This window comes from Pseudophryne corroboree, chromosome 12 (genome assembly GCF_028390025.1).
Source record: "Pseudophryne corroboree isolate aPseCor3 chromosome 12, aPseCor3.hap2, whole genome shotgun sequence".
In the NCBI taxonomy this organism is placed as follows: Eukaryota; Metazoa; Chordata; class Amphibia; order Anura; family Myobatrachidae; genus Pseudophryne; species Pseudophryne corroboree.
Genome location: NC_086455.1, coordinates 73,228,152 through 73,248,412, shown reverse-complemented (window position 1 = coordinate 73,248,412; position 20,261 = coordinate 73,228,152). Strand labels below are relative to the sequence as shown.

Sequence of the window (20,261 nt, the reverse complement as noted above, 5' to 3'; positions counted from 1 at the left end):
GCGTAGAGTTTCCATACGAAACTTGGAGACTCTTACAAATTTGTTCAAGGACTTGAGGTTGAGAATGGGCCGGGAGGAACCATTCGGTTTCGGGACTAGGAACAGCGGTGAATAGTACCCAACGTCTCTCTGAGCCACCTGTACTATCACTCCTGTGTCCAGGAGGGATTGTACCACCAAATTAAGACTTTTGGCCTTCACCTGATCCGAAGGGATGTCCGTCAGGCAAAATCGATGAGGGGGACGATTCTTGAAGGATATGGCGTATTCGTGAGTGACGACTTCCCGTACCCAGGCGTCGGAAGTGGTCTTCAACCATTCCTGGGTAAACCTTAGAAGTCGGCCTCTCACCCTGGGATCCCCGAGCGGGAGGCCCGTCCCGTCATGCAGTAGGCTTGTCTGATTTGGAAGCAGGCTGACGGGCAGCCCAGGCCCATTTAGGTTCTGGGATTTCCCAGGGGGAGGCCCGTCCCGTCATGCAGTAGGCTTGTCTGATTTGGAAGCAGGCTGACGGGCAGCCCAGGAACGTTAAGGTTTGGGTTTAGCGGTTTTGGAAGTGCGAGCCTGTTTCGGGTACGCCTGACACTTATCTTTACCTGGAGGACAAAATAATCGAAAAGAAGTACTCTTAACCTTTGGGACCGAAGGAGCAGTACTAGGAAGACACGCCCTCTTAGCAGAAGCTAAGTCAACCACAATCTTGTTGAGATCCTCCCCAAAAAGAATGTCTCCTTTAAAAGGGAGCACATCCAGGGTTTTCTTAGAGTCCAGATCCACAGACCAGGACCGTAACCAGAGAATCCGACGAGCGAAAATGGACGTAGTCGAAGCCTTGGCCGCCAGAATACCGGCATCAGAAGCCACCTCCTTAATGTAATGAAATGCTATGACAATATACGAAAGACATTGTCTAGCCTTATCAGAAAAATTGGACGGCAGCTCTGCTTCCACCTCCTGAGCCCACGCTTCAATAGCTTCTGCAGCCCAAGTAGCTGCAATAGTGGGTTGATGCACAGCTCCTGCGAGGGTGTAAATAGCTTTTAAGTAACCCTCCACACGCTTATCCGTCGGTTCATTCAGAGAGGTGACGGTAGTTACAGGCAGAGCAGAGGACACCACCAGCCGCGTCACTTGCGAATCCACTGGCGGTGGCGTTTCCCAATTCTTACTTAGCTCCGCTGCGAGGGGATAGCGAACCGATAGCGAGCCAGCATCTTCTTGTGAGGTGTGAATTTCTTTCCTGGATTTTCCAAGGATTCCTGACGTATGTCAACTAAATAGTCAGAATGAGGTAAAACTTGTTTAATAACCTTCTGACGTTTAAATCTATCTGGTTTCTTAGAGGTAACAACAGGTTCTGGATCATCATCAATTTGAAGGATCAGCCTGATAGCCTCCAATAGGTCAGGAACATCCACCTGTGAAACAGATTCCCCATCAGAAGCATCTGGATCAGTGTCTGAGGGGTCAGTATATACGCCATCTTCATCAGACAAAGTGTCTGGAATATGGGTGGATTGTGAGGAAGTAACAGCCCACTTAGAGGACCCCTTGGTCTTAGGTGGCCGAGGGTTAGGTTTCTGTTTGTTCAATGAGTGATTCAATTGCAGTAACTGAGTGAACAGAAGATCTGCCCATGGTGGATTAACCGCAGGGACAATATGTGGCTGTATCGGCACGTGAGGTCCCATAGGGGGCGTAAGTCTAGTTACCAGCGTAGTTAGTAGAGTAGAGAAAGTAGCCCGAGGTGGGTCATTATGAACCCCCGTTGCTACGGTCCCAGCTTTGAAGCTATAGGACTGCAAAGATCTTACCCTAATTTGGGCCCGGGAGCTGCTACAGACAGTTATTGTCCCCTGATTCTGTATTACTGGCAAACCAGTACCACTTCCAATTGGAGGTGCAGAAGTGAGCTGGAGGACTAATCACAAGCCTCAATTTTTTGATCATGACTTAATATTTGTCCTCCAGGTGACACCCTTGGTGTGTGTCTGTCTGTCTGTCTGTCTGTCTGTCATATATATATATATATATATATATATATATATATATATATATATATATATATATATATATGTATATATATATGTATATATATATATATATATATATATATATATATATATATATATATATACATATAATCATTCGTAAAAGGTCATTTATTGAAGCATAATCAAGTCGACGTTTCGATCATATCCAATGATCTTTGTCAAGACATCATTAGGTAATGCAAGTAGCAGGACACCAGGAACAGCATGATCAGCAAGCTCCCATGCTGGAATATTTATACCATAGGCAATCAGAGACAGTGAGACATCCATATACATCACTTCCTGTTAGTAAATCAACCAGGAAGTATAGTTAAATAGCCACTATCTGCTTAAATAATACTGGTACTTTTATATCCTGCACAATCGAATGGACAGCGTTATAATGTATATTAATAAACTGAAACATAGAATACAAGGGCAATGACTCAATACATCGATTTACTCAAACAGGAAATGCCCGTGCGTTCCACCTATGCTGGAATGCACTCGAGCGTAAGTGACGTACCTAGATAGCGGAAGTGACGTAGCGTCACCCAGGCAACTGCGATCACCGGCAACAGTGGCAGCAAAGCTCAATAGTGGCTATTTAACTATACTTCCTGGTTGATTTACTAACAGAAATTGATGTATATGGGTGTCTCACTGTCTCTGATTGCTGATGGTATAATATTCCAACATGGTAGCTTGCTGATCATGCTGTTCCTGGTGTCCTGCTACTTGCATTACCTAATGATGTCTTGACAAAGATCATTGGATATGATCGAAACGTCGACTTGATTCTGCTTCAATAAATGACCTTTTGACGCTTTTTATAAAATGGTGAGTGCCCTCTTTTACAAATGACTGTATATTGGGAATTTTCTCCTTGGAGTTGAGCACCACCTGGTTGGATTATTGATGTACGGACTATCACAGATAGATTTATATATATATATATATATATATATATATATAGATAGATAGATAGATAGAGATATATATATATATATCTATATATATCTATATCTATGTGTGTGTGCTTGTATGTATGTATATAGTACTACACAGTAGATACGGTTTGGTATTTTTTTACTGTGTGTTTCAGTCACCTCATACCGCTTTAAACCACTGTTTGTGCCCTGTATTTACTGTCACATAACACAGGGGGTTATTTGCAGGTATTGTGGTTTCTAGCTATATTGTACTGTTACGCTCTAAGGCTACATTCCCTATAATGTCTGCCACACAGGGCGGGAAATCCGCGGACGCTTCTGCATCATGCAGTGCTGGCACCAAGGATTTACCTGAGGGCGACGTTATAGCTGATGGTTCAGGCACTGGGTGCCGTACACCTCCCAACCCGCAGCACCTATGGCCAATAAGGACCCACCTTGAGCAGTGTTCTCTAGTATGCTGAATACGCTTGTGACACGTCTTACGCCCCTGTGGGACCTCCTGTGCCATTACAGCCTCATATTGTCCCTGTAGTTAATCCGCCCTGGGCGGACACTCATGTCTACCCAGTTACAACAATTAAATCTTTGGTTAGACAAAAGTCTACCCCACGCCCCTCTGAGGTCATCTAAGCGGGCCATTTCTTCCTCACAATCCACTAATATTTTGGATAATTCTTCTGAGGAGGATGGCGAATATACTGATCCGTCAGACACTGATACAGTCACTTCTGATGAGGAATCTACAACCCAGGTTGATGTTCCTGACCTAGTGGAGGCTATTAAGCTGATTCTCCAAATAGATGATGAGATCGAGCCCACTACTGTGTCTAAGAACCCTGATAAGTTCAAACGTCAGAAGGTTACTAAAGTAGTCTACCACATTCTGACCATTTAATGGACATACGTCAGGAATCCTGGTCGTCTCCAGGAAATAAATTTCCCCTGTCTAAAAAGATGCTAGCTCGTTATCCTATCCCTGCGGAGTTGAGTAACAAGTGGGAAACTCAACCGCCGGTGGACTCTCTTGTTGGCCATCTTGTGGTGTCATCTACTCTGCCTGTCACCACTGTCACCTCACTGAAAGAAACAGACGGATAAGCGTGTGGAGGGTTACCTGAAGTCTATTTACTCTCTTACTGGTGCTGTACATAGACCCACTATGGCAGCCTCCTGGGTTGCGAAAGGATTTGAAGCATGGGTTCAGGCAATTGAGGATGAGCTGCCTCAGGATTTTTCTGACACTGCCAGACAATATTTGTCTTATATTACCACAGCCTCCCACTATATTCAGGAGGCGGCCTCTGAGGTAGATGTTGTTGCGGCCAAGGCGTCTACTTCGTCTATCCTGGCTCTCCGATTTCTATGGTTGAGGTCCTGGAAGGTGGACCTGGACTCCAAAAAGACCCTGGAGGTGCTCCCTTTTAAGGGAGACATCCTATTTGGGGAGCATCTGAACAAGATTGTGACTGACTTGGCGACTGCTAAAACTGTATTTCTCCCAAGTACTAATCCTTCTGCTCCGAAGGCTAAGAGTAACACTTTTCGTTCCTTTCAACCTCCAGGGAAAGCAAAAGGTCAGGCGTCCCCGAGACAGGCTCGTGCTTCCAAAACCACTAAGCCCAAACCTAAACGTGACTGGGCTGCCCATCAGCCTGCTCCCAAACAAGACAAGCCTGCTGCATGACTGGACAGGCCTCCCCCTCGGGCACCCCAGGGTGGGAGGCCGACTTCTGCAGTTCGCCCATGCCTGGTTAAAGACATTTTCGGATGCGGGAAGTTGTCTCTCACGGGTACGCAATCTCTTTCAAGAGACGTCTGCCTCGCCAGTTCTGCTCGACGGTTATCCCTTTGGATCCGTTGAAAGCGCAAGCTCTACACTTGGTTGTACAATCCCTTCTGGACACAGGAGTGGTAGTGCCGGTACCTCTGTCCCAGAGAGGCAGGGGATACTATTCGAGGATGCAATAGAACCTCTTTAACAAGGTGGGACAGGCGCTCGATATGAAGTTATTACAGCAAGCAGCTGCTTGGAAATGCAGGTTAGTCACTCCTGCAGGTTTAAGCAAAAAAAGAGAAATAGCAGCGCTGACAATAGAAATGAGTGGATTGAAGGATTTAAAATATAAATGTCAATTTATTAAATGGCTAAAAACAATCTCCGTTACTGAAATCAATTGATTAAATATGTACCACAATTGTTAACAATACAAAAGATAAAATCAATACTTTAATAGAATACTTTTTTCTTCTCTCATGATGATCTGAATATTTGTTTGACCTTAGAGTGTCCATTCCTGAGTTTAATACCCCGGATAATTCCACAAGTCCCAGTCAATTTTATAATTAACACAGTTCGGCTGAGTATAGTTACCGATCACCGATATTTAGAGGTGGAGATGCTTCCATGAGTTGTGGTCCATGGCCCTCATTCCAAGTTGTTCACTCGCTAGCTGCTTTTAGCAGCATTACAAACGCTAGGCCGCCGCCCTCTGGGAGTGTATCTTAGCTTAGCAGAATAGCGAACGAAAGAGTAGCAGAATTGCTACTAAATATTTTCTTGCAGTTTCTGAGTAGCTCCAGGCCTACTCCTAGATTGCGATCAGCTCGGTCCGTTTAGTTCCTGGTTTGACGTCACAAACACGCCCTGCGTTCGGCCAGCCACTCCCCCGTTTCTCCAGACACTCCCGCGTTTTTCCCTGACACGCCTGCGTTTTTTAGCACACTCCCGGAAAAACGCTCAGTTACCACCCAGAAACGCCCCCTTTCCTGTCAATCACTCACTGATCAGCAGTGCGACTGAAAAGCGCCGCACGAACAACAGCAAAACTGCTAAGTTTTTAGTTAAATAACTAAGCGCATGCGCTCTGTGTACCATGCGCATGCGCATTTAGCAACAAATCGCAGCATACCGAAAATCGGCAACGAGCGAACAACTCTGAATAACAACCCATATGCAGAACTTATATCCTCATTGAGCGCGGTGACTGTGTTATTTTCCCACTTGCAGGTGGGAGTGATGGGCTGGTGGAGAGCCCGGGGCTGGTTCGGGCACTTCAATTGCTGGTCTTGAGAGCGAAGGTGGTGTCAGAGGCGGGGTTCTAACGCATTTCGCTGCACCCCAAAACTGCAGCTTTGCCAAAGGCTCCTTTGACAAAGCTGCAGTTTTGGGGTGCATCGAAACGCGTTCGTACCCCCGCATGAGAGACTAAAAAGTATTCTATTAAAGTATTGATTTTATCTTTTGTATTGTGAACAATTAGGGGATACTATTCGACCCTGTTTCTAGTTCCGAAGCCAAATGAGTCCTTCCGGCCTATACTCAACCTCAAATCATTGAACAAATTTTTGAGGCTGTCCAAATTCCGTATGTAAACTTTGCACTGTATTGTACTGGCCATGGAACGCGAAGACTACATGGTATCCCTGTACATACAGGATGCTTACCTGCACATACCTATTGCCATATCGCATCAGCAATATCTGTGGTTTGCTATTGGCAACCGACATCATCAATTCCAGGCCCTGCCATTTGGACTGGCCATGGCCCCTCGGATCTTCACCAAGGTCATGGCCGTGATGACGGCCCTTCTCCACAGTCAGGGAATCGGGATCCTGCTGTATCTGGATGACTTGCTGATCCTGGCAAACTCCCAAAATGTTCTCCTCAGTCATCTGGAACTGACTGTCCAATTCCCACAAGCCCACGGGTGGCTCATCAACTGGAAAAAGTCCTCGGTGGTCCCTGCTCAGAGCATGGTGCACCTGGGGGCATTGCTGGACACACACAGCCAGCGATTGTTTGTTTCTGTCTCCAGAGAAAGTCCTGAAACTTCAGTACAGGATCAGATACTTCCTCTCTCGCCCAAGAGTGTAGATACACTCGGCGATGCAAGTACTAGGCTTCATGGTGTCGGCGTTCGACATGGTAGAGTACGCTCAATTTCATTCTCGCCCTCTGCAGAGGTTAATCCTTTCCAAGTGGGAAGGCCTGCCTCATCGGATCAGGTCTCAAATGATCTCCTTGACTCCGGAGGTTCATCTGTCACTGAGCTGGTGGCTACAGGACCAACAGTTGAGCAGGGGCAGTCCCTTCTGGATCTCCAACTGGGTCCTCCTGACAACGGATGCCAGACTGCAAGGTTGGGGCGCGGTGGTGGAGGAACACTCTCTCCAGGGTCGGTGGACCAGGGAGGAATCTCTCCTCCCGATAAACATTCTGGAATTGCAGGCAGTGTTCAATGCATTGACATTGGCCCTGCCTCTTGTACAGAACAGGCCTGTACAAGTACAATCAGACAACGCCACCACGGTGGCGTACATAAATCATCAAGGCGGCACTCGAAGCCTCATGGCAATGCTGGAAGTATCATTAATCCTCCTTTGGGCGGAACACCATCTGCCGGCAATATCGTCAGTGTTCATTCCCAGAGTTCTCAACTGGGAAGCGGATTTCCTCAGTCGTCAGGACATTCACGCCGGAGAGTGGAGTCTTCATCTTGAAGTCTTTCAACTCCTAGTGGACAAATGGGGCCTACCAGATGTAGACCTGATGGCGTCTCAACTCCTAGTGGACAAATGGGGCCTACCAGATGTAGACCTGATGGCGTCTCAACTCCTAGTGGACAAAAGGGGCCTACCAGATGTAGACCTGATGGCGTCTCGACACAATCATAAGGTTCCAGTCTTCGGATCAAGGACAAGGGATCCTCAAGCAGCGTTCGTGGACGCACTGGCAATTCCCTGGAACTCTTGGCTGCCATACGTGTTCCCTCCAGTGTCACTCCTGCCCAGGATACTACGGAAGTTCAAGCAAGAAAAAGGAATGCTACTTCTAGTCGCTCCAGTGCGGCCCAGACGGCATTGGTTCTTAGACCTGCAGGGTCTATCGATAGTGTCCTCTTCTACTTCCTCAATGCCCAGAACTCCTCGTTCAGGGCCTTTGTGTCTATCCGGACCTGGCCAGATTGGCATGGACGGCATGGCTCTTGAAGCTTCGCTCCTGAGGGCCAAGGGATTCTCTGAGGCGGTTATTCAAACTATGTTGAAGGCCCACAAACCGGCTTCTGCACGGATTTATTACAGGGTCTAGAAATTTTACTTCACATGGTGTGCTACTTAAGAATTATGATGCCTATTTGTTCAGAACTTCCACGCTTTTGGCTTTTCTGCAACAAGGCCTAGATTTAGACCTTCGTGTGGCCTCCCTCAAGGTTTTTATATCTGCCTTGTCGGTGTGGTTTCAGAGAAAAATTGCGTCTATTCCTGACGTTGATACTTTCACTGAGGATGTTTTATGGATTCAGCCTCCCTATGGGGTAATTCCAAGTTGATCGCAGCAGGAATTTTTTTAGCAGTTGGGCAAAACCATGTGCACTGCAGGGGAGGCAGATTTAACATGTGCAGAGAGAGTTAGATTTTGGTGTGGTGTGTTCAATCTGCAATCTAATTTGCAGTGTAAAAATAAAGCAGCCAGTATTTACCCTGCACAGAAATAAAATAAGCCACCCAAATCTAACTCTCTCTGCACATGTTATATCTGCCTCCCCTGCAGTGCACATGGTTTTGCCCAACTGCTAAAAAAAATTCCTGCTGCGATCAACTTGGAATTACCCCCTATGTCCCTCCTGTGGCTCCATGGGATCTGTCTGTTGTCTTAAATGCCCTACAAGAGTCTCCATTTGAACCTCTTGAGTCTGTGGACCTTAAATGCCTTACGCTTTAAGGTCGTGTTTCTGCTGGCTATTGCCTCTACTAGGACGGTGTCGGACTTAGGCGCTTTGTCCTGTCGTCCACCCTTTTTTTATTTTTCACCGTGACCGGGCAGTTCTTCAAACTCGCCCCGGTTGTCTACCTAAAGTGGTATCTTCTTCCCACCTTAACCAAGAGATTGTGGTTCCGACTTTTATCTCTTCTGGTTTATCTTCCAAAGAACGGTCTTTGGATGTGGTACGGGCTCTCCGTATCTACGTGGCGAGGACTGCCTCTATCAGGAGGTCAGATACCTTGTTTGTACTTTTTGGTATTCACAAACGTGGCTGGCCTGCGAATAAGCAAACCTTAGCCAGATGGATTAGAATGGTGATTGAACAAGCCTATGCGCAGGCTGGACTCCTAGCTCCTGCTGCTATCATAGCCCATTCTACTCGGTCTGTTGGACCTATTTGGGCGGCCCGCCGTGGCGCGTCCGCTGAACAATTGTGCAAGGCGGCTACGAGGTCCTCGGTGAATACGTTCATTAGGTTCTATGCCTTTGATACTTCCGCCTCCCAGGATGCTTCATTTGGATGCTGCGTTCTTGTGCCCGCTATGGTGCGTCCCCTCTCATGAGGAACTGCTTTAGGACATCCCCAATGTATTCCCTGTGGAATCCCAGTGTACCCCGCTGCAGAAAAGGAGATTTATGGTAAACTTACTGTTAAATCTCTTTCTGCGAGGTACACTGGATTCCACAGGGCGCCCACCCTGACGCACTTAGCTTCTTTGGGTTTGTATGGCATTAGCCGCTGGTCCCTTCTCCTGTCGTGAGAATGTGGTTCTATGTGACTAACATCTGCCGTCTCTTTTACCTTCTACTGCATTGGACTGGTTAACGAAACTGAGCTCCAGTGCCCGGAGGCGGGGTATAGAGGAGGTGGTGCAGTGCGTCCTGGGAACAGTTAAAGCTTTAGCCTGTTGGTGCCTCGGATCAAGATCCAGCTCTACACCCCGATGTATTCCCTGTGGAATCCAGTGCACCTCGCGGAAAGAGATTTAACTATGGTTAAAAAATTTTATTGAAAATCCACAATATAACTAGATACAGTCAAACTTGAAATTATTCTACAAGACACAGAGCAAGTAAAATAAAATAAACAAAAGACAAAGAAACAAAAAGGGGGGAGGGTAGAATATCAGTAATAAAGGTACTCCCAAAACATAACTAATAAGGGCCTAATTCAGACCTGATCGTAGGTGTGCCAAAAAAACGCACATCTACGATCAAAATCTTTGACATGCGTGGGGACGCTTAGCACATGGCAAGCCTGCCCCACATGCCGGATCCAGAACCCCCCCCACCACCACCCACCCCGCGCGCAGACACTCGAAATCATCACACTGTGGCAATGCTTTTGCACCTGTCAAGTAGTCCTCTCCCTACGCAACCTAGCTGCAAAGGCAGACTGCTACCTGCCATGTTTGTGTGACGTCACACAGCGGATGCGCCCCACCCCAGCAATGGTCCGGACACGCCTCCGCTGTCCGGACCACACACCCCCAACAACGCCGCTGACAATCGGGCAGAGGCGATCGCACAAGAGAGAGGCCGTCGCATATTACTGTGTGCACACGCGCAGTGTGGATTTTGTGCGTGCGCACACTTCTCCGGCCTTCAGCCTGCGACCAGGTCTGAATTATGCCCTAAGTACGCCGGTAACATACTGCAACTGGTTACAAGTATTTTTTGTTGTTCTTAAAGGATACACATAATAAACAATAGTAAAACACAAGTACGTGAATCAAAATGGAGACCTAAACCTCACGCCTAAACATGTAATAAGGACATTTTTGCTAACGTCCTAGTGGATACTGGGGACTCCGTAAGGACCATGGGGATAGACGGGCTCCGCAGGAGACTTGGACACTTTAAGAAAGAATTTAGATTCTGGTGTGCTCTGGCTCCTCCCTCTATGCCCCTCCTCCAGACCTCAGTTTGATACTGTGCCAAGAGCGAGCTGGGCGCTTTTCAGTGAGCTCTCCTGAGTTTGCTGAGAGAAAGTATTTTGTTAGTTTTTTTATTTTCAGGGAGCTCTGCTGGCAACAGACTCCCTGCATCGAGGGACTGAGGGGAGAGAAGCAGCCCTACTGTCTGAAGCTAGGTCCTGCTTCTTAGGCTACTGGACACCATTAGCTCCAGAGGGATCGTACGCAGGATCTCACCCTCGCCGTCCGATCCCAGAGCGGCGCCGCCGTCCCCCTCGCAGAGCCGGAAGACAGAAGCCGGGTGAGTATGAAAAGCAAGAAAACTTCGAAATCGGCGGCAGAAGACTCAGTTCTTCACTGAGGTAACGCACAGCACTGCAGCTGTGCGCCATTGCTCCCACACACCTCACATACTCCGGTCACTGTAAGGGTGCAGGGCGCAGGGGGGGGCGCCCTGGGCAGCATTTGGACTTCCTTTTGGCAAAAGTAAACATATATACAGTTGGGCACTGTATATATGTATGAGCCCCCGCCAAGAAAATGTATATTTAAGCGGGACAGAAGCCTGCCATCGAGGGGGCGGGGCTTCTTCCTCAGCACTCACCAGCGCCATGTTTTTTCTCCACAGCACCGCTGAGAGGAAGCTTCCCGGTCTCTCCCTTGCTTATACCACGGTAGAAGAGAGGGTTTTAAAGAAGAGGGGGGGCACATAATTCGGCGCAGATAATAACAGCGCTACTGGGTAAACATTAAATTGCTGTGTTTTTCCTGGGTCAGATAGCGCTGGGGTGTGTGCTGGCATACTCTCTCTCTGTCTCTCCAAAGGGCCTTGTGGGGGAATTATCTTCAGATGAGCATTCCCTGAGTGTGTGGTGTGTCGGTACGTGTGTGTCGACATGTCTGAGGTAAAAGGCTCTCCTAAGGAGGTGATGGAGCAAATGTGTGTGTGTGGTGTCTCCGTCGACAACGCCGACACCTGATTGGATATGTGAAATTAAGTGCTAAGGTAAATTTATTGTACAATAGATTAGAGAACAGACAGGGAATCTACCCATGTCTGTCCCTATGTCGCAGAGACATTCAGAGTCTCACAACGCTCACTATCCAAAATAATAGACACTGATATCGACACGGAGTCTGACTCCAGTGTCGACTACGATAATGCAAAGTTACAGCCAAAATGGCAGGAAAGTATTCAATATATGATTATTGTAATGAAAGATGTTTTGCATATCACTGATGACTCATCTGTCCCTGACACAAGGGTACACATGTTTAAGGGGAAGAAAGCTGAGGTAAATTTCCCTCCTCTCATGAAGAAAAAGAGCTGGAATCTCCAGACAAGAAGCTGCAGCTTCCCACAAAGAATTCTCAGGGAGTATCCTTTCCCTACTAGGGCCAGGGTACGATGGGAATCTTCCCCTAGGGTGGACAAAGCTTGTCACGTTTACCCAAAAGGTAGCGCTGACTTAACAGCTATCCTCAGGGATCCTGCAGATAGCATGCAGTAAAAGTACTTTGAAGTCCATTTACACACATGCTGGTACACTACTCAGACCGGCGATTGTGTCGGCATGGGGTTATAGCGCTGTAGCAGCGTGGACATGGAGACCCTAGTATGTGTATAAATATGTGTGTGTGTATATATATATATATATATATATATATGATGCTGTCATATATATATATATATATATATATATATATATATATATATATAAAACATGCCCAAAGAGACATTAGTCTACTGGGTTCTAGAGTCAACGCTATGTCGATTTCTGCTAGACGTGTCCTGTGGAACATGCACAGGTGATGCCGACTAAGAGAGGCATATGCAAGGTTTACCTTACATGGCTGAGGAATTGTGTGGAGAAGGGCTCTCGGACCTGGTCTCCACAGCTATAGCTGGTAATTATGATCTTTTGCCCTATATTCCCGCACAGCCTAAGAAAGCACGACATTATCAAATGCAGTCCTTTCGATCACAAAGCAAGAAAGTCCGAGGTGCGTCCTTTCTTGCCAGAGGCAGGGGCAGAGGAAAGAAGCTGCACAACACGGCTAGTTCCCAGGAACAGAAGTCCTCCCCGGCCTCTACAAAATCCACCGCATGACGCTGGTGCTCCACAGGCGGAACTAGGCCTGGTGGGGGCACGTCTTCGAAATTTCAGCCAATACCTCAAATCGGCCCGACCAGCTTCCCCCCACGAGAGGGAAATAGTGTTAACTGCAATTCACAAATTGTATCTTCAACAGGTGGTGGTCAAGGTTCCCCTCCTTTAACAGGGAAGGGGTTATTATTCGACCATGTTTGTAGTCCCGAAACCGGACGGTTCGGTCAGACCCATATTGAATTTAAAATCCCTGAACATATACCTGAAAAGGTTCAAGTTTAAGATGGAATCGCTGAGAGCGGTCATCGCAAGCCTGGAAGGGGGGGATTTTATGGTGTCTCTGGACATAAAGGATGCATACCTTCATGTCCCCATTTATCCACCTCATCAGGCGTACCTCAGATTTGTGATACAGGATTGTCATTACCAATTTCAGACGTTGCCGTTTGGTCTCTCCACGGCACCGAGAATATTTACCAAGGTGATGGCGGAAATGATGGTACTCCTGAGGAAGCAAGGGGTCACAATTATCCCATACTTGGACGATCTCCTCATAAAGGCGAGATCAAGAGAGCAGTTGCTGATCAGCGTAGCACTTTTTCTGGAAGTGTTACGGCAACACGGCTGGATTCTAAATATTCCAAAGTCGCAGTTGGTTGCTACGACTAGTCTGCCTTTCCTGGGCATGATTCTAGACACATGACACTGGTCAGGAACCTATTAAAACCAAAACAGGTGTCAGTGCATCACTGCACTCGAGTCCTGGGAAAGATGGTGGCATCATAGATGCCATTCCCTTCGGCAGGTTCCATGCGAGGACCTTTCAATGGGACGTACTGAACAAGTGGTCCGGATCACATCTTCAGATGCATCGGTTAATCACCCTATCCCCCAGGGCCAGGGTGTCTCTTCTGTGGTGGCTGCAGAGCGCTCACCTTCTAGGGGGCCGCAGATTCGGCATTCAGGACTGGGTCCTGGTGACCACGGTTGCAAGCCTCCGAGGGTGGGGAGCAGTCACACAGGGAAGAGATTTCCAAGGCCTGTGGTCAAGTCAAGAGACTTGCCTTCACATCAACATCCTGGAGCTAAGGGCCGTATACAGCGCCCTGCGTCAAGCGGAGAACTTGCTTCGCGACCAACTGGTTCTGATTCAGTCAGACAACATCACCGCAGTGGCTCATGTAAACCGACAAGGCGGCACAAGGAGCAGAGTGGCGATGGCGGAAGCCACCAGAATTCTTCGCTGGACGGAGAATCACGTAAGCGCACTGTCAGCAGTGTTCATCCCGGGAGTGGACAACTGGGAAGCAGGCTTCCTCAGCAGACACGACCTCCACCCGGGAGAGTGGTGACTTCATCAGGAAGTCTTTGCACAGATTACAAGTCGGTGGGGACTGCCACAGGTGGACATGATGGCATCCTGCTTCAACAAAAAGCTACAGAGGTATTGCGCCAGGTCAAGAGACCCTCAGGCGATAGCTGTAGACGCCCTGGTGACACAGTGGGTGTTCCAGTCGGTCTATGTATTCCCTCCTCTTCCTCTCATACCCAAGGTACTGAGGATAATAAGAAAAAGAGGAGTGAGAACAATATTCATTGTTCCAGATTGGCCACGAAGGACTTGGTATCCAGATCTGCAAGAAATGCTCACAGAGGACCCGTGGCCTCTTCCTCTAAGACAGGACTTGTTGCAATAGGGGCCCTGTCTGTTCCAAGGCTTGCCGCGGCTGCGTTTGACAGCATGGCGGTTGAACGCCGGATCCTAGCAGAGAAAGGCATTCTGGATGGGGTCATTCCTACGCTGATAAAGGCTAGGAAGGACGTAACAGCTCAACATTATCACCGTATATGGCGAAAATATGTTGCTTGGTGTGAGGCCAGGAATGCCCCTACGGAGGAATTCCAGCTGGGCCGTTCCTTCACTTCCTGCAGTCAGGAGTGAATTTGGGCCTAAAATTGGGTTCCATTAAGGTCCAGATTTCGGCCCTATCCATTTTCTTTCAAAAGGAGTGGACTTCTCTTCCTGAAGTTCAGACGGTTGTAAAGGGAGTGCTGCATATTCAGCCCTCTTTTGTGCCTCCAGTGGCACCTTGGGATCTTAACGTGGTGTTGAGTTTCCTGAAATCCCACTGGTTTGGACCACTCAAAACGGTGGAGTTGAAATATCTCACGTGGAAGGTGGTCATGCTATTAGCCTTGGCTTCGGCTAGGCGTGTGTCAGAGTTGGCGGCTTTGTCACATAAAAGCCCCTATCTGGTTTTCCATGCGGATAAAGCAGAATTGCGGACCCGTCCATAATTTCTGCCGAAAGTGGTTTCATCCTTTCATATAAACCAACCTATGGTGGTGCCTGTGGCTACTACGGACTTGGAGGATTCCGAGTTGCTTGATGTGGTCAGGGCTTTGAAGGTTTATGTAGTCAGAACGGCTAGGGTCAGGGAAACAGAGTCTTTGTTTTTCCTGTATGCTTCCAACTATTGCTCGCTGGATCTGTAACACAATTCAGCAGGCTCATTCTGCGGCTGGATTGCCGCTGCCAAAATTAGTTAAGGCCCATTCCACTAGGAAGGTGGGCTCTTCTTGGGCGGCTTCCCGAGGGGTCTCGGCATTACAGATTTGCCGAGCGGCTACTTGGTCAGGTTCAAACACTTTTGCAAAGTTCTACAAGTTTGATAACCTGGCTGAGGAGGACCTTGTGTTTGCTCAATCGGTGCTGCAGAGTCATCCGCACTCTCCCGCCCGTTTGGGAGCTTTGGTATAATCCCCATGGTCCTTACGGAGTCCACAGCATCCACTAGGACGTTAGAGAAAATAAGATTTTACTTACCGGTAAATCTATTTCTCGTAGTCCGTAGTGGATGCTGGGTGCCCGTCCCAAGTGCGGACTTCTGCTGCAATGCTTGTATATAGTTATTGCTTCAATAAGGGTTATGTTAGGGTTGCATCAGGGTTGGACCTGATGCTCTGTTGTTGTCATACTGTTGACTGGTTGTTATAAACTCAGGCTATACGGTGTGATTGGTGTGGCTGGTATGAATCTTGCCCTGGATTACCAAAATCCTTTCCTTGTACTGTCAGCTCTTCTGGGCACAGTTTCTCTAACTGAGGTCTGGAGGAGGGGCATAGAGGGAGGAGCCAGAGCACACCAGAACCTAAATTCTTTCTTAAAGTGCCCATGTCTCCTGCGGAGCCCGTCTATCCCCATGGTCCTTACGGAGTCCCCAGCATCCACTACGGACTACGAGAAATAGATTTACCGGTAAGTAAAATCTTATTTTTACATACTTGAAGGTAATTCTAGGAAACTTATTTTAAGTACCCACTGTGTTTACAACCTCTCTAGAGTCTGTTCTATATTGGCTCCACCCAAACCACTTCTATTTTATTGTTTTTATGATTCCATCAACATGAAACACTGAAAGTATTTTCAGGATAATTTTTTAAATACATTATATATATATATATATATATATATATATATATATATATATATATATATATATATATATATAATGATATTTGTGGTGAAAAAACGTCTATTTAGGGGGCAGTATCCTATGGGTACATTTTAAATGTATTATAGGTAAAGAGAAGTGTAAAACCACTGACCACAGCGTTTGGATTGGACAGATGTAAATCTCCAATTGGATGGCTTCATATTTGAGCAATAGTCTGTTTCCTCCGTCTGTACATGGGCACAATAATTATAAATTAATGTTAATATACTTAATCGACTGAGAATGTTTTACACTGATGATGAACCGGTTTCTCTTTTTATAGGTAAATTCCAAGTCATGATTCAGAAGTTGTAGCACACGAGGAAGAATTTCATAAACATGACAGACTACATAACATCACGTAATAGTATACAGGTTGAGTATCCCTTATCCAAAATGCTTGGGACCAGAGGTATTTTGGATATCGGATATTTCCGTATTTTGGAATAATTACATACCATAATGAGATATCATGGTGATGGGTCCTAAGTCTAAGCACAGAATGCATTTATGTTTCATATACACCTTATACACACAGCCTGAAGGTAATTTTAGCCAGTATTTTTTATAACTTTGTGCATTAAACAAAGTGTGTCTACATTCACACAATTCATTAATGTTTCATATACACCTTATACACACAGCCTGAAGTTCATTTAATACAATATTTTTAATAACTTTGTGTATTAAACAAAGTTTGTGTATATTGAGCCATCAAAAAACAAAGGTTTCATTATCTCACTCTCACTCAAAAAAGTCCATATTTCAGAATATTCCGTATTTCGGAATATTTGGATATGGGATACTCAACCTGTATAACGTATAATTCCTTGGCTCCCTAATATGCTGCTTACCTGCAATGTCAGTGACTCGCCCTGAGCGGCACAACCTTGCCTCATCCTTGCACAAGCCTTATACACTCTCAGATCAGGTGTCATAGAATATGTTCTTCATATGCTTACTCATCTAATGACCTACAAGAGTGCATTTAAACGTGTACCCAAGCACATTACCATGCTGAAAGCATCAGGAAACTTCCGTTACGCCACTTAGTAACGTGTACTAAGGAAAAGGAAAGTGAGTGAGGAACCTTGCAGTCTAGGGAAAGTAATCATCTGACAAATGCCTTATTGTTGGAGCTCAACCAGAATATCTGCAGATGCTTCAGTGTGAAACAAGGGGGTGCTACCTTTTTAGTAACTACTGGGTATTTAGTTTAAATAATCAGACGTCTTCATCTACAAAATCAACTGATAAGCTACTGAGTTTGGCCAGTGTCATCGCTCTGCCTTGTTGAGCAACCTTCATCAGGCACAAACGTCAAGCAAAGGATCTATGGGAAGGTCCATAAGATAAAAATATGGATGTGTACCACAACACATCAGACTGGGTGGCTTTTTAATAGATTGAAATGCTTGTAATTATATCTGCACATGTATTTGCGTATATGTCATTATACTGACATGCCAGAGAACAAAATACATTAAAGTAATATTTTAATTTTGAGCATCTTTGCCATGACATTTGATAGGAATGTTATCTTTATGATTGTTGTTGTGTAATGGTGCTATTTATGATCTTTTATCTAGAATCTCTGTATCCCACAAACTATAAAAAAGGGGAAAACGCTATATAATTGATGCTGCTTTCATGTCCTATGCACCAATGTGATCACTGAGTAATTCTGCCAGTCATTGGGCCTAATTTATATTTGTACGCAATGGCGATTATCACGCAATGGAGCAATTGCAATGGTGTACAAAAATAAACTTTTTTTTTTTCTTTCACAAAAATGAAATAAACTGAATCTAAATATATTTTTCGTGCTGAATTTGAATATGCATTCAGATTTTTTCCATTGGGCAGGTTTTTTTTGTGACATACGTTTAAAGTTTTATTAACTTAGTAGATATGCAAGTCTAATTGATTAATATACTCCCAGGGGCATTTTTAGAGAGGAGGAGGCCCGTGTGTAGGCTCTGTCTGGGCCACCTCCTCTGTAGCCGGCAGCGCTGTCGCTCTGGGCACTAGGGGACCTTAGCGCTTTCCCAGAGTCTAGATTTCCGGGATGGCGTGGCAGCCATTTTCCCAGTGATTTTTTTACTGCTCATGCGCAAAACACCGGGAAAATGGCTCTGCCCCATTTTCCCAGTGATTTCTGTAGTGCTGCTGCTGTGCCGTGAAGAGTAAGTATTAAAAATAATGGGTGTGTGGTGTGGGCCCCCATGGACTGTGGGGGCCCGTGTTCACTGCACACACTGCACCCAATATAAATGCGCCACTGTATACACCTCATTCTGGGTGACCTAAAAAGTTGTAGATGATGATTTTCTGGCATATTTTGCCTTTGGGGATGTCTCTCTGCGTGGTCCAGCATTAGTTATCTAGCATACTGGAACTCCATTTTTCCTTGGTACCTCTCTTCCATTGTAGAAATCTGCTGATGGAAGCACTGGTCACGCTCATCACTGATAGCCCCAGGATTTGCTGTGATATAGTGTATTTATAGTTCTCCCTGATCACATGTGTCTTAGTGCATTCACGGGTCCAATTTCGGCCGATCAAAATGGCTTCTAATTGGATACCGCGATAATGACCATAGGTCATACATCACGATATCCGGCCGTTTTGGTCGGCCAAGGTGATATCGGAGCTAATAGGATACCATACAATGCCTGATGGAAAAATTCTAATCACATATTTAAATTCAGAATTTAAAACTGGAGTCAATATTCAGTTTTCTTGTGGGGAAAAAAAAAAAGTAATGTTGACCAGTGTTATCGGTAGACTGTACATGTGCTGCGTTCGCAGTGCGCATGCACCAAGGTGCCTCTGCGATCTTGCTTACACTAAGGATTCGAGGCGTTAACTTGGAGTTTACGGGGAGTGGTTGTAAAAATACAGGCGTGTCATGGCCATATTTGGGGCGTGTATCTGGCATCAGCTGTGAGCTTGTATGGACAAAAACATGGCACCTGTGCCACTACGGCTGTGTCCAGTGTCCGTAACCATAGGGCAACCCATTGATGTTCCTCGGTCTCTACCCTCTCTCTCCCTGACACCCTCTCTTGCACCCGCCTCGCTCTCCCTTTTGATACTCCTCTTGCTCCCTCTCTCTCCCCTCTCCTTGACACTCTCTTGCTCCCCCCTCTCTCTCCCTGACACCCTCTGTCTCTCTCCCACTCACTTCCTCTCTCTCCCTGACACCCTCTCAGGTTCTCCCATTTCTCATTCCCCACCCACCCCCGGTCTCTCCCTGACACTTTTTTTCGCTCATCTTTCTCTTTTCTCTCCCCTGACCACCCGTCTCTGCCTGACACTTTTATCTTTCTGTATTTCTCGCTCCTACTCCTCTCCCTGACACCTCTTTCTCTATAATGCTTTCTCCCTGATACTGTATCTCACTCTCTCTCTCTCTCTCTCTCTCTTTCATTCTCCCGTCTTTCCTCCCCCGTCTTTCTCCCTGTGTCACCCTCTTTGGCTCTCTCTTACTCCCCTCACTCTCTCACACATTTGTTGCCCTGGGGCCACCATTAGCCAGTTTGAACAGTACTCTCCTCTCTCTCTCTCTCTCTCTCTCTCTCTCTCTCTCTCTCTCTCTCTCTCTCTCTCTCTCTCTCTCTGTGCCCCTCTCTGCCCCCATTATCCGTGTGTGCCTGCAAGACATTAAATGTAGAGAACCATTAATCAAACCAAAGGAGTGCATAGGAGGGGTGTTCCTAAATAGCAGGTGTTGTCTGTTTTTAATATATGTAGAAGGCATGTCCAGTCTCACAACAACCTGTTGCAAAAATGGAATATAGGGGTCTATGTACTATGACTTGGAAAGAGATAAAGTGGACGGAGATATAGTACCAACCAACTCTGTGCCGACATGGATAGCGAAGGTATGAAATAGTCCAAAATCATGTAAAAATAAGAATTTACTTACCGATAATTCTATTTCTCGTAGTCCGTAGTGGATGCTGGGGACTCTGTCAGGAC

At 46.3% G+C, this 20,261-nt stretch overlaps 1 protein-coding gene across 1 annotated transcript in view; it reads left to right on the top strand.

Moving 5' to 3' along the window:
- Nucleotides 1-19,887, top strand: part of TRAPPC6B (trafficking protein particle complex subunit 6B) — an 84,067-nt gene extending 64,180 nt beyond the window's left edge. The window contains exon 6 of the mRNA XM_063947642.1: nucleotides 16,561-19,887. Coding sequence (XP_063803712.1) covers nucleotides 16,561-16,592 — 32 coding nt within the window. The 3' untranslated portion in view covers nucleotides 16,593-19,887. The remainder of the gene's footprint in view (nucleotides 1-16,560) is intronic.
- Nucleotides 19,888-20,261: the final 374 nt, after the last annotated feature.